Here is a 14,465-nt window from a genome sequence, read left to right on the forward strand (position 1 = left end):
GTCATTACGGCGACGAAGAAATTTCTGCTCTGCGTGCCTAACTCATTCTCTTGGTGCTTCCCTTCAACGTCTCTTTGAGCAAAAGATTGCGAATGAAGAGCGCTTACCTGGACATGAATTGTCAGCTTGCCGCAGTTCTTCGTCATGACTTCCATTTTCTGCAAAGGAGAGCAAAGTTAGTGACGAGATGAAACCAACAATGCATTCGTGTATGTGTACTACAACCTTCGTGGTTTCTGATTTCGAACACGTGTGTATCTCACTACACACGTGATCTGGTCAAATGAGTCGAGACCGGTGCGCAACGAAGCCCAGCTGCAGCGAGGAAACAAAAGTGCTGCTGCGAAGGGTAACACATTTCCTCAGGGATCGAACAACAACCTTTAGCGTTGGCGCTTAGATCAGGAAGTACATACTACTTCGCTCAAGCACATAGCGCTCGTAAGCTAGAATGGTGCTACAGCGTGGAGGTGCAAGTCGGGCGGGTCGCATTTGCGTCACGAACAACACAACTCGCAGGCGGAGGGGACCTTTTTGTGGCGTTTCACGACAGTGTCAGTAAACACGCGTGTTCAGTAGCAGCGGTTGGATGTGTAAATGGCTGTCAACAGACCACAGGGACAGCAGGATTGCGATGCCACCGGTACCCGGATGTCTGTAGCGCAGAATTTATCCATACAACGAAGTTGTAGAATTTTCAGGGGAATCTTTCCGCTCCCTATCGTTTCGCTGATCAACTGCTGTGTTCTCCAGCTGGCAACAAATCGTGTTCCATACTACCTATAAATTCACATGCACGTATGACATTCGCCACAAATGCATGAAGGGTTGCTCCTGGAAATGTACGCTCGAAATTTGGGGCCCTGACTTCTTTCTGACCTCGTTCAGGCTAAGCCAGAGAGATGGACACCAAATATTTAGAGAACATGCGTCCGTAATGCATCTTGTAAACTCCTCCCACAGCAGCTACTGTTTCCGAAGCGATTCTAAAACAGAATTTTGTATTGCGCCTTTAACGAGGCGGGAATTAAAAAAAAGACATGAGATAGCTACCCTACGAGCACTTGACAACTTTAATAATTCGTAACAGTCGAGAAGCACTGATAATGCTTTACATCAAATGCGGTAGCAAACTGTTCTCGGGGTATTCAGCAGCCACTGTCATTCCAAAAAGGCGTCGCCCAAGTGAGGTGTTGCCGCCACCAGAGTGACTTTTGCCAGGGCCTTCATAAAAGAGAAGCCGTTACGGGAAGGCAAAGCGCAGGTGCAGAACAAAACTACAGAAGGGCGCGAAGAAATTGATTTCACGTACAATCCAGACCGCGGGATCTTTTCGCTGTATGGTGTTCGTCAGAGAACCCTAACGAAGACCAGCTGCTCGACACTACGCAGCGAAAGGTAGAACCCCACCTCAAGTTCCCGCCCGACCGAATAGCAGGATTAGTTGGCAAAACTCGACAGAGTAGCGGTTTTGCGCGAACAAAGTGTTACTAGATTCAACCATAACAATGTCATTGAATACGGCAGTTCACGTCCCATTTCGTGCTTTCCCGCACAAGAGCGCATCCAAGTATCTTTGGTTGGCTGATTACAAAGCATGAAATGATGCTGCTGTTCTAACAAAGGGTACGTTCACCTCCCGGCAGTAGCGTTCTTGCAAACGGACGCCGCAGATAGGGATAGCAGGGAACTAACTGGGGACTTTTATTCCCCAGCTGTTCGCCCGTTTGATGCAGCGTAGGAGCACGTGTCCCTATGACTTGCCGATGTGGGCGACGACAGCACAGGACAGGCCGCAGAAAGCGCAGGTGATAGCTGAGCGAGGCATAGGCAAAGCGCGTCAATGTTTGAGGGGCACACACGAAACAGGCAGGGTTGCCAGGTTTGCGAAGGATGCGGTGGGAGCACAGTTCACAGGGAGGCTGTCTGTGCCTGCCTAATGTGATTGGCACGGGACAAGGAATGGAACTAACTGAAAAGGATGGCAAGAAGCGACAGGCACAGAAGCTGTTCAAACGTCATTTCACGCAATGGTTCCGCGTGGCAAAACAGGTGGAACAAAGTACTTCGGACCCGGGAAGCAGATACAGCGGCAGTCGATGCAAGACATCTCTTCTTTATTCACATAGCGACTTTTCACGCTGAGGCGATGCACACTAGCCCTAGACTCTAGTTGGTAACCCCCGTGGATCGTGACGCAAGTTATTTTTTTTTTAATACCCAGAGCACGCGCTGCTTTATTTCCTGATTTCTTGTCGAAACTTGATTATAGCGTAAGCTTTAAGGGTGCGCGATATCCTTGTTTAGGGTTCAGCAGTCGTCAGGGTGCACGCGCTGAGATTTTAGAGGCAAATATTATTTAGTGGCTGTGCATGACATGTTTAGCAGGTAGGCAGTACTGGTCTGAAGTAGAAAGTGTCGACCAAAAACTGCAGCGTTGCAGGCCGTTTAAGTGCGATGAAGAAATTGCTGGGAGGTCCAGGGGGAACAGTGGACCTGCGCTGTCGTGCTCGTGTGTGCCCAGATAAAAGTGTTGAGAAATCCAGCTCGCGGTGACTGTCCTGATAAGTGAGCAGAACACCGTGCAACACGCCAAAAGCCATTATTGACGTTGTACTCTCTCATCTAACAACGCTTCATTGTGGTTATTAATGTACATTGGAAATTACCTTTCTTCATTTATGTCCTGCTGCATTTTTCTTTCGCTTATTAATTACTGCTCTTGCTGTTAAACATTCTTTCGAATATTTTCTTGATTTTTGTACGTGTTTCATGCCCTGTCTGTAAAAATCCTGCAGGGGAATGACAGTATTTCAAAATAAATAAATGACAACTGCACTCTGCCAAAGATAAACCGCGCAACTGGAACGCAGAAGAGTGCTTTCGCAGGACACACTTCGCTGGACGAACCAAGACAGCAGCGATTGCTGTATTAACAAAGCACATTTAACTGGTTGTAACACTGTTTCTTAAAAAAAAAGTTCTATTCTTAAGCATAAGAAAAGAACGAGATCAGATGCTAACTTGTCTGTTTCGAGAATTGTTGATAGGCTATGAACTCGTCTGGGCTTTTATTCTATTTTTTTCGCTATTAAAATTATTCAAGTTCGTTTTACTCGCGTTAACGCGTCAAACAAGCGATTTTTGCTGTTCTCATCTATTTTTTCGAAAATTAGGCTCGTTGGCCGTCCCCAATTTTCTTACCAAGAGTGGCCATGATTTCCCTTTTAGCACCGCAAACAAGGTCGATTTACATATGTCGCGCAGGCGGAGTTCGAATGCTATCTAGAGCCAAGCGCCAGCAACATCCATTAGGGCTGTGGGACTTAAGCGCCAAAATGAGTTGATTGAGCAAACGCAAATAAGAGAAGAAATAATTGGTTACATATTCGTGATTTATAACCATCTAAAACCCCATTCTCATTACCGGTTTCAATACGGTCTGGTTGTGTACATTGGGTTGATAAGGAGAACACCTGTTTTATAAAAATATTTTCTTGTTCCGACAGCATGCCCGCTGGCATGAAATATTATGTGCGCACAGAGATACACGCCGGATTATCGAAGGTAGTCCAGTAACGTCCGGCGGTGCGGCCCAGCGATCCAGTGTTCTACGTCCTGCTGTCGACCAGGGGTGGTCCAAAGCAAGCGTTCAGTGTCCGCCTCCCAGACTGGAGCGGGACAGAAGGAGTCACCGAAAGGGGCAGGTTACCGCGGGGGGGTCGACATGGAGGCGTGACCATCGAAGCAAGGCCGTCAGGGAGGTCGGTAGCGCACTGTGGGAGAAGTGATCGCTTGGCGCGCCATAGGTTTTCTAGGCTGAGTATTGTCTCCGCAGAGGTTGAGGACGATTGAAGGAGGCGTGGGGCTGTTGAGTCGTGACTTGCTCCATCTACCAAGGCTTGTGTGCGGTGAGCATTTCGACGGATCTATCGTATGCAAACTGTGATCGAGGTACAACTTTTCAAGTATGCCCTGAATTTCCTGGGCAATAAGTCGGAGTTCAGAACACGCCGCAGACTACGGACGGCACCTGAGGAGTCTGTGAGGATGTCAAGGTGGCTTCTATAAGGCAAGAGTGGACAGAGGATGCTTAATGCGTCCCGATTGGCCATCTGCTCCGCAGTGTCGACGGCCAGGCAGATGAGCAAGCGTATGGCTATGTTGCAATTTGTGGTAATAATGCAGGGGAAGCGATAGCGGTGCTCACGTGATCTTCACTCACGCTAGCGTCGACATACGCCACGTGTCGCTGTAGTGAGGTTTCAGTCGCAGACGAGACGCCGTCCGCTCCGACACTCAGGTGGCCAACGGCTCGTGAGTGCACGCGAGTCATAGGCCGATTCTCCGTAACTTGTTGGTGAAGCCACGGTGGTGTTAACGAGCAGGAAGCGATAGGCAGCACAGAGCCGCCTTCCGTACACTTTGCGAGAGCCGCGGACCGTTGTCTGACCGTCCTTCGTCACTTTTCTTCGCGTCCTCGCCGTGAAACGCGTAGGTTTAGTGCAGCACTTCAAAACTCCAGCGTGTGGCAAAGCGATATCTTTTTGCCGCGAAATAATTTTCCTATACTCCCGCCGCGTGCAGTAAAGCCAAGTGCTATTGAAATTTTATGAAATTAAATTTAATGATTGAAATGTCCAAACTTCATGCAGACCTTTCTTTCGCTGGTTGCTAGCACAGCAATTTGCAGGTTGCAAATAATTCGTTACAGATTTATCTTTTCAAAGCCGCTAAAGATGCGCCGGTGCAGTTCATGAAGGTGGGTTGTAGGGCAAAGAGGACCTTATATGAGGGATGCATAACAGTTAAAAGATGATTAATTAGCAAAAATGACTCATAAACTGTTTAATTTATAATTTTAGGGTGCCCGCCTATGCCCCACCGTGGAGGCGGTAAGACCAGAAATCACAGACAGCGCCGGCTGAGACATCTGAAAGAAGAGAAAAAGAAAGATGTGTGCGCCTCGTGTCGACTTCACCCGCATTTATTTGGCGAATTTTCAGCAATAGTTCTGGCTTTGCGCAAGTTAAACAGCTCTTTGTATTCTATCATAATTATGACGGATTCTTTATCCCTGTGTTCCTCTCTTACCGCGTCTAGGCGATCACAGGCACTCCGCTTACTCAAATGTTTGGTACCACTCCGCGCGTGTTCATTACGGTTGGTTTGGGTGCCTGGGCAGAGAAGAAATCATTTAAATGAGATTGGAGATGCCTTGGCGAAGGCATCTCTTCAAGCCCAGTATTGACTATCCTTCGATATTGAAGGCCCTCAATTATGCAAGATCATTTTGAGGGCTGAAATGAAAACTTAGGACGTTAATTAGTTATTGTTAGTTAAGTTTCCATAATTTAATTGCACTGTATCACGCAAATAATGTCCGACTTGCCATACAGTTCACATGTACAGGCTACACCAAAGTATGTTTCACGGCTGTAAAAAGAAAAATCTGCATCGAATAATTTGAACTTCCAGTATGCGAGGTGCGTTTGGAAAGACAATTGTCACGATTCTGCCCATCAAAATACGCGGTTAAAGAATTCAGGATTGTGTTCGTTTGGGAAAAGTGCAGGCTAGTTTGGAGCAACAGTAGGCGAAGAAAGGTTCTGCGGAAAAATGGCTAACGGTGCACCGGAATATTTTGTAAAAGATGAATTGCGTTACGATGTTTTGGCAGGCTAGTTGGTTACGAAGCATCATGAAGTTAACATGGCATCTCACGCAGCCTGAAAAAAGAGGGGGAAAAAAGTTGGCGTCGATGTGGTGTTCTCGGCGCCTGACCGTCTGGCTGGCTTGTGCAGAGCCGTGAACAGCGAAAGTGGTAAGCAGGCTAAGTGCACCACGAAGCACCAACAGCGCTGTTGTTTAATTCAGTTTCGCTGTCATGGGGTGGGCAGTATGTGGGGCAGACTGGACGGTGTCTTAAAGAAAGATTAAAAGAACACCGCTACAAAGTTTCACGAGTTAAATCTGGTCACCTCGGCATTCACTGCAGAGATTGTGAAGAAGCAAAAAAAAACAGGAAAAACAATGCGTGCCACGGTACACTGATTCCGCAGTGGTTGCAAGAAATCGTGACAAAGGCAAGCAAAAAATAATCGAGGCTCTAAACATTAGAAGGCTGGGGAATTCGTTTGTCAGCACCCCTTCAATCACACTGCTGCGTGGACAAGGAACTGTCACTTCTGGGGGAAAAAGTAATCATTGCATTGCTTTGTCCTGAACATTTGGTATTGTCCTTGTTATTTTTTTTCTTCTTGTTCTTGACATGGGCGCTCTGAATCAGTTTCATGTTCGATGTGTATTTACACCCGATGTGACGGAAATAAATCCTTCAGATGACAATCAGCGCTGTTTTCGTTCTCATTCTTCGTCCTATGTGTGTGTATGTCTCATATTGCGCTGTTAAATTGGTGATGCTTGATAAGAGAGCCAGACTTCACGAGTAGAGTGACCACGTCAGATAAACTCTGGGTGTTCGCATGAGATTCCGACGCACAGGGAGAACGGTGAATACCGCAAACGCTTCTCCACTCTAACCAAGGGTGACCTGCGCGAGAGAAAGATGAAACCAAAGCGTGTTCATTTTATTCCTGAAAAAAAAAATCAGTAGCCCAGAGAGAAAGAGCTGGTCAGGACTCTTAAATGAAGGTCTTCAGTAATTTGAAGAAGACAGCTGTCGTCAGACAGCAGATGATTCGTCGAACCGTGATTTCACGCTTCATCAGATCCTGTTCCAATCGAGATAACGCACCGATTCGTACTTTATTAAAAGAGTTATGTACCAACTGGCGCAGATCTGAACAAACTTTTGCAAAACGTTTCTTCTTGGCTGGGCGTCTTTCTAGATGTGCACTCCCCCGGTAGGTCTGGTTTTTTCGCCTAACTCGTACTTTAATTACTGTCAAACAGGTTTTGGCTGGAAGACCAATCCCACTGGCCTCAAATCCACCTCAAGGCCTAAACCAGGCTCTATGAATTATTTTCTCTGAAAGCAGACGATGTAATCGAAATGACATCCTTTCGTAACATTGGCCGATGTCCAAAAGCCGCAACATAGGCACTGAACACGCCCTTGGTCTAAGATTTCCAGGAAGGCGACCATTTATGAAACACTGTCAAAGGTCACGCACAGAGGGACGTAAAGCTAATCTGTAAGCATTTTTCAGCGCAGTAGTTTGTAAAAACACATCCCATGTAAAATCTATGGCTAAAGTTATGTGTATGCATAACGAAGCATTGTAGTAGACAAAAACATTCATATTAACTTTGGCTAGAAAGCACAGCGCGCTTTCATCCTACTTATGACGAGATTAAACAACGTAATGAATAACTGCTCGATTTATGACTCACTTCATGGGACACAGAGAAAGCGGGAAGGAGACGAAGGTCAAACAGTTGGACGCGCAAAAAACATTGCGTTAAACGCCCGCTGTAGATTGTCGCCACAATACAGCCGTGCATATAAGCACACGTGACGTCATCGTCGGCGCGAGCGGATGTGTCGCACGCGGCTCCGCTCTTCGCCAGCGGGGCGAGGAAGTGGCGGGGAGACAGCTCCCGTATCTCTTCCCGTCCGGCCGCGGTGTACCCCTTGCCTTAGCGCAGGCGAACATCGCTCGTAACCTTGCTGGTGAGTCGGACGACCTCGATTACTTAGCGTGTCTTGTTGGTAGCTGGCGTTATTGTTGCTGTAGCAATAAATGCCTGTTTGTGTCAGCCGGAGTGTCGTTCCTTTGTTTCCCTCAGAGCAAGGCCCGCCGTGTTCGGCGTGCGCTCGTAGCGTAAACGACCACGGGGTGGGGTCCTGGTGGTTTTGAACTGCATCAGCCGTGGTTAAATGGGGGAAAGCGTATTTATCTCCCCCTATTAGCATCCCCACGGCAGAGAACGCGTGGACGGCCGATATGACACGCGAGACATTGCCCTGAGCACTGGCTTGAGGCAATGGCTCAAACCGGACCACGGCATGTGGCAAACGCCGAGTGAAGGATATTTAAACATGAAGCAAAGAAAAAAGAAAAATGCAGCGAGTGAACTCGAAACAGCGAGGAGAAATTAAATAGAGAAAAAACGAACCGAAACCGATGAAAGACGACCCTAAAACTCACGAGGAACTGCCTTAAGACTAGAAGCGAAGAAGTGAAAACGGATGAACATCGAGGAGAGCCGCGTCAAAAAAAAAAAAAATATTAACACATCCGCGCAAACTTACTGAAACAACACACGAAACCATGAGAATGAAATCTAAAATGCCAACAGGAACACGGCTAGAGAAAAAGACCATAAAAAGTGACCGAATAACACTCCACAGATCTAAACATAAGAACCTGAAAACGCCAACAGTAACACAGCAAAGAAGTGATAAAATGAAAACAAAGAATTCTAAATAGCTAAATACTAAAACCTTTCTAAAAAACCTAAAAAGGCCAACAGCTACACTGGAAAGATGTGATAAAAGGAAAAATACTGAACAGCTAAAACCTTTCTAAAACGATCCCGGACCCTGCAAGGGATTAGGGAAGGAAAAACCACCCTATATAGCTGTGCCTGTTTCCTCGACAGCGCTCTCGTTCGGCCATGAAACCAAGCTCTTTTTTTATGCTTGTTTATGGACAGGGGGCGAATGCAGGAAAAAAAAATTAGGATCTGGTTAAGTGTCTCAATGACGTTTCAAGGCGGGGGTCCCACTCCGGCAGCGCGAATTTTCCATTTTGGCTATGCATTCTGCGCGTTGTTCTTGTCCAGGCCGCACAATGTATAGCATCATCCGACAGCTTAGTGCGCACTCTGTCAGTCAATGCACACTGCTGTAGTGTAGCTGCGTTGTCAACTGCACAAAGCGTAATATCGCATATAACGATTCAGGTAGTTCCGTTGATATTATAACCTACCTCAGAGAACGTTTCTGAAGAAACTACTTTACTTGGGATAGTTTCGTTTGGCCTAAGTATAGAATAGAGGTTGATCTAGTAAGTTGTGATATCAGAATATGCGTTCATTGAATTCTATTTTATCAGTGGCCTTTTAATGCAGCAAAACGTGGCTATTTTGGGCGTGAATATCAGCTGTGTATCGGGGTGCACAACAGTAATATTTTTACCACTTGGGGCAGACATTATACTAGGGCAATGTGCAAATTTTAACATATTTATTTTCATGAATTCGTTTTAATAGTCTTTCCAATTTGAAGATTTCCGTATACTGCCTCACGATCAAAACAAACATCGACAAAACTGCTTATTCTACAGCATAGGCATTCTACAGCCTTTTTCTACAGCCTAGGAAAAACTAGAATAGTAGTTCTAGAAAAAAAACGGAAGTTAATCGGATTGAACAGTTAGCACAATATTACTGAGCCTTCAAGGTTAATTTTTTTCCGCACGATATTCGATCGAGATGGCCCCGTACTCAACAACGTGAACCCTGTTCCCTTCTATTTCCTTGTAATATTGTTCTACGGTAAAACAAAGTTGAAATAATAGACACAAACCGCGGTGATATATAGCATTTGGCCCTGTAACCGCTCATTGATGCGTGTTAATGCTAGCGCCACCTAGGCAAATGCAACAAAACTTCAAGTTCATTAAACTGTCAGTACAGGCGCGCATGACAACGCTTCCTCAAACTATTAAAGTGTATTGAATCATCTCTCCGCACTCTAGCTCGTTTTGCGCGGTGTAGCGCATGATTTGTTGCGATTTGCATGGGTGCTTACAAGGTGTCACTGTCCCCCGTACCAGTTTCGGCGCCTGGCTGGAATTACAACGACTGTGTTAGTGCAACGCCTAGATCGAAGAGGACGCCCAGCTTTAAAAAAAAAGGAGAGGCAGTACCTCGAGGAAGCAACGTGGGCATCTTAGAAAAGCGAGCAAAGCTGCAAAGGCTACGCGCTTGAGCCTTAGGAAGTAAGACTCCTATTTCATTCTTTATCACATTTGCGGTGTCCCTTTTCATGTTCATTCACATACTGTATTTGTTCGCGTAATGTACCCACTCGCATAATGAATTAACTTTTGTCGTTGAGAATTAAGGGTTAGGTTTCCTTAGCGCCTAGGTTAATTTTGTAATTAGTTCTGAAGATTATTTTGTATGTAAATTTATATTAATTTTATTCAAAGGCCATGAAAGCTACGCAACACTTCTTCTAAGTTGGGTATTCTTGTTTAGTCGATAAGACGTTGAAGCCCATCTGTGAATGAACGTGCTATAATTAGCTTTGTGGTTGATCTGCAAATAAAAGCACCACGTAAATCTTTCATAGCCCACTTATGCAGTATAGTAATGCGGTTTCATAGTTGTTTTATTGCTTTCTAGTGTTCTAAATATTTTGCTTTTATTGTGGGTTGCAAAGTTGCCGTTCAGTATCTTGCATTGTTGCGGTTTCTATTCCTCCAGAACTGCTTCGTTGGGTAAGAGGTGCTTCTTTTACCTGTGCATTATTTTCCTGAGTTCTGTGTCATCCTTTCTTGCGTAGTCATACACTGTGCCCTTTCTCTTGGCAGCAGCCAGCTTTTTGCATCCACCTTGCTTGGAAACGCTCTAATAGCACGGTTTAGTTGCGATGCTTATTCAGGGACACAGCTGACCTTTTTTTATAATAGCTGCCTATCTCTTATGATAGCACCAGGCAAGCTTTTTCGTGGCGAAACTGGAAGTAACTTTGAAACATGCACTGCGCCAGCAAATTCCTTTGTTTCACCATGCATAGTTTGCTTGCTTGTAATATGGCAGCACAGATTACGTTTCTCTAACATCACCATTGCAGTGGAAGATTGGACTGTTAAACATACTGATGGCTTTTGAGTTTTTCGCACTTTATTTAGGCGTTTGTTATTTTTACTATACGTTACTGCCTTCAAAGATTTCTGCGTGGTGAGAGGGACGCTTTAATGCCTTATTCAGTTTTTTTTTAAGCCGACAGAATGTAACGTGAATGATTGGGAGGTACTGTCAAGCTGATAACTGCATTTCTGCTCCCAAGTTTGTGGTCACCTTCTGATGCAAGAATCTCACATGTGGCATCTGCATTCACTTGTTACTTGTTCCCTTGCAACCGGCGACCGTGAAATGTGCGGATGAGCTCTACAAGGCACCGGTGCCGGGGATTACCTGGTCGTGCTCACGACTTCAGCAGACGTTGCAATAAATGGCTGTCAGAATTTGTGGTCTATGTGTTTGGCGTTTGGAAACAAACATTGCCTGAAGAGAACGGAACATCTAAGCATTTCATTTCTGCTTCTACAAGTGACAAATTTCATGTGTAGAGCGAATGGCTTCACTAGTCTTGTAGTGAATACAAGGCATGAACCCTGATGTAAACATTCATAACACTCAGAAAAGAAAGAAAACAGCGCACAGAAAACATTTCTGAAAGGTATGCACGAGCGTAGCGGTACATTTTTGCCATGATGCTAAAACAATGCAAGGACAACTTGCAGTTTTGTCACCTACGTGAACTACTTAGAGCTTTCGTGAGCGGTGTGATTTTATCCCCCACCTTGACACAGCTACGTTTACAGTGGTGCACGCGCGTCTGCGATGTGAGCTCAGATTGTCTGTCGCATTCAGACCGTGTGCACGCCTCACCGCAATAGTCGTTGACGCCGATCAAACATGCGCGAGGATAAAAACAAGCGCTGATTGTAACTGGATGCAGGCGGCCAGTGAAACTAAATCGAACTGACGAGATTTGCCGCTTGGTAGGTACAGCGTACGTGTACTCTGTTTAGTTTCATCAACCATGGTAGCTGAAACAACGTAGTCTTCATATGAAGACGCTGCAGTGAATGACTTGAGGCACATCTGAAGAAGAGGTGCTGATTAAAAGTATTTTTTGTGTGTGCAAATAGTTACTGTTTACATTTGTTAACGCTGGGCTAAGCAATATGGGCTTAAAGGTTGGAGTGCGTTGTATATAGAAATTAGAGCGGGGCGGGGGGTAGCGTATCAAAAATGATGCGATGTACGAACAACGAAACCATTCCGATATCTGGTTGCCCCCACAGCTCGACGCAGTGAAATGGTATCCGCATGTCCGCGATGTCAAGATCAAGCTTCTGGGCGGGACTCATTTGCACCAGGCTTATCCTAAACCATTCTGCGCAGAACAGTTTCCGTGTGCTACATGACACAAAATGCAGCTCAGACAACAATGCGACGTGTGGGCACTCCTGCATTTTCAAACCATGCCAAGGCGCACTGTGCAGACACTTTGTTTTCATGTCTCCCGCCACAGAATCCTAATCTTAAGAACGGTTACCGGCATTTGGACCAAGCTGTCGTGCCATCAGCGTTTGCATTTAAACAATCTAAGGCTGCAAGGACACTACCAGCTAAAATGACACTGTTATTACAATCAGGTGATTACAGGCAAGCTTTCCAGCCGGGCAGTCGGACGCCTCGTCGACAATGTGTGGCGTGTCGTCTACCGCAGTAATTACGGAGCACGGTGGCGTTTTTTTCTTCTTACTGCGAAAGCATGGCGCTTTCAGGAATACGAGAGCGCCGTTGTAAATAAAGACCACCTGTTTATGGATGCTTTCATTAAGCTGTCGATCAGGTGTTTTACGCGCTTTAGATTTTGCACTTCACTAGGTGCCACAAATACAGTTTCGCGATTTTGCTGATGGGGATTACTTAAGAAAATGGCGCATGCTGATTACAGTGAGACAAAATATGGACAGGTTTGTACATTTTTGAGAACAGAAAACGGCGTAAAAACGAGGGACTAGAACACGATAGACGTCAGGCGCCATCTTCTGCGCTGTTTTTCAGCATGCGCGCTGCGTTTTCAAGGAGACAATCAGCGCGACATTTTACATGGTCTTACTGGTTAACAGTGCACAGGTGTTTACCCATTGAGTTATAGTTAATCAGCATGACATTGCAGGCGCTGACTTGTCAGTGCCACGCAGTAATTGACTACTAAAGTTTATAGCATCAAGCGCGGCAGCCTTACCTGCTCTGGCCATGGCGTTTGTATCCAGAGCAGCCACACTGGCGTTTGATTATACGTGGAAGCTGTAGCTACTATAGTAAGAACGCACTGTGCACGACTTGCTGCCGCGAAACTCCCGGACGCTCTGGTCCGGGCGCGGCGGAATCTCGGTCAGATCACTTTGCCGTCCCGCAATGGGAGGAACGAGCGACCGTGACATCGCTGCGAGTGCTATGCCGAAGAGCAGCCTTTCCCTGCCAGACTGCAATAAAGTGTAATCGACGCAGCAGCCGCGGCTTGCGAGATACGAGACGATTGGACGCGGGTTTATGTGCACTGCGGCCAGCCTCGCTCGCCTCGCTGTCCCGCGCAATAGCAGCGCTGCAGCTTTTGACAGCGTTGCTGGAATTTATGCAACCCGCCTATAGTGAAATCTTCCAATATATGAAAAACAAAATGCGTTCACAAACTTTTTCCCGCTCAAAAACGCTTTTGTCCGGAATTGTTAGGTATGAAATGGCTGAGAGGGAAAGCCTGGATAACTGCTGTGCGCAGGGTCAGGTAAGCTTTTTTTTTTCTTGCTATACACGTTTGGTGTGTTGCACGAGTAATATTATTTCTGAACAGTTTTAGTTGTAGTTCAGTAAGCATGCAGTGTTTAGTAGTATAGCTCACGCTAACGAATCTGTTTTTTTTTTCAGTAAAGTCCTCCACCGGTCAGGTAATGCAAAAAGTTACTTGGGAGGCTGACATCAACAGCTGTGCGGTGCAAACGCGTGTGAGGAAAGGTCAGTGATCGCCTCAGTGTTTCGATGTGTGACGACCGGCTCATTTTCCGAAGTTACTTTACTTCATGTAAAAAAAAATGTCAAAATATTTGTTTGCACGTGAGTGAGCATTTTAATATGCGCGATTTCTCTGCAAATAAATTGATTTGGGAATGCGCGTTCGCTGTAAGCGCATTAAAATAAATATACCAACCGCTTATCTCAACGGTAGTGATTAACCAAACCAGAGAGTTTTTCTGTTAATCATAAGGAAGCAGCTTGTAAGCGCATTTTGTGCGTATTTTCGATTTTCTCTACAGCGAGCGTCCCGTGTCGCATTAAAGGCGCTTTGTTTTATGTTCAAATAAATAATATTTTCACTATTGCACAACAAAAAACGTAACAAAATTCTATTTGGCCAACAAAATGGCGTGCACCGAACTGCTCAGGTATCCAAAAAAAAATTAAGTATTTCGCGAAAATGACGATGCCAAAAAAAAGTATGTACCTCGAATGCCGCGTTGTAAATGATTCTGTCTTTTACTTCCAACACACATTTGACCGTTACGGTAATAGCGCTTTTGTCAACAATCTGCTCCTGAAGTGAACATGATCCACCGGCCGTTCTCCTTTTTTCACGTTTGCGCTGCGAAAAAAAAATTCACTGTCCATGCACTATTTTTTTGAACCCACATCTCAGAGTGTACGTTTTCCTAATACTCTGAAGCCCGTCAGCGTTCAAGCACGATGAAAAA

At 45.6% G+C, this 14,465-nt stretch overlaps 1 protein-coding gene across 4 annotated transcripts in view; it reads right to left on the reverse strand.

Moving 5' to 3' along the window:
• Nucleotides 1-14,465, reverse strand: part of LOC144110538 (uncharacterized protein ZK1073.1) — a 113,813-nt gene that overhangs the window by 23,772 nt on the left and 75,576 nt on the right. For all 4 annotated transcript variants that reach the window (XM_077643540.1, XM_077643551.1, XM_077643567.1 and 1 more), the window contains one exon: nt 108-158. In XM_077643540.1, the coding sequence (XP_077499666.1) occupies nt 108-158 (51 nt within the window). The remainder of the gene's footprint in view (nt 1-107; nt 159-14,465) is intronic.

This window comes from Amblyomma americanum, chromosome 1 (genome assembly GCF_052857255.1).
Source record: "Amblyomma americanum isolate KBUSLIRL-KWMA chromosome 1, ASM5285725v1, whole genome shotgun sequence".
NCBI classification, from domain to species: domain Eukaryota; kingdom Metazoa; phylum Arthropoda; class Arachnida; order Ixodida; family Ixodidae; genus Amblyomma; species Amblyomma americanum.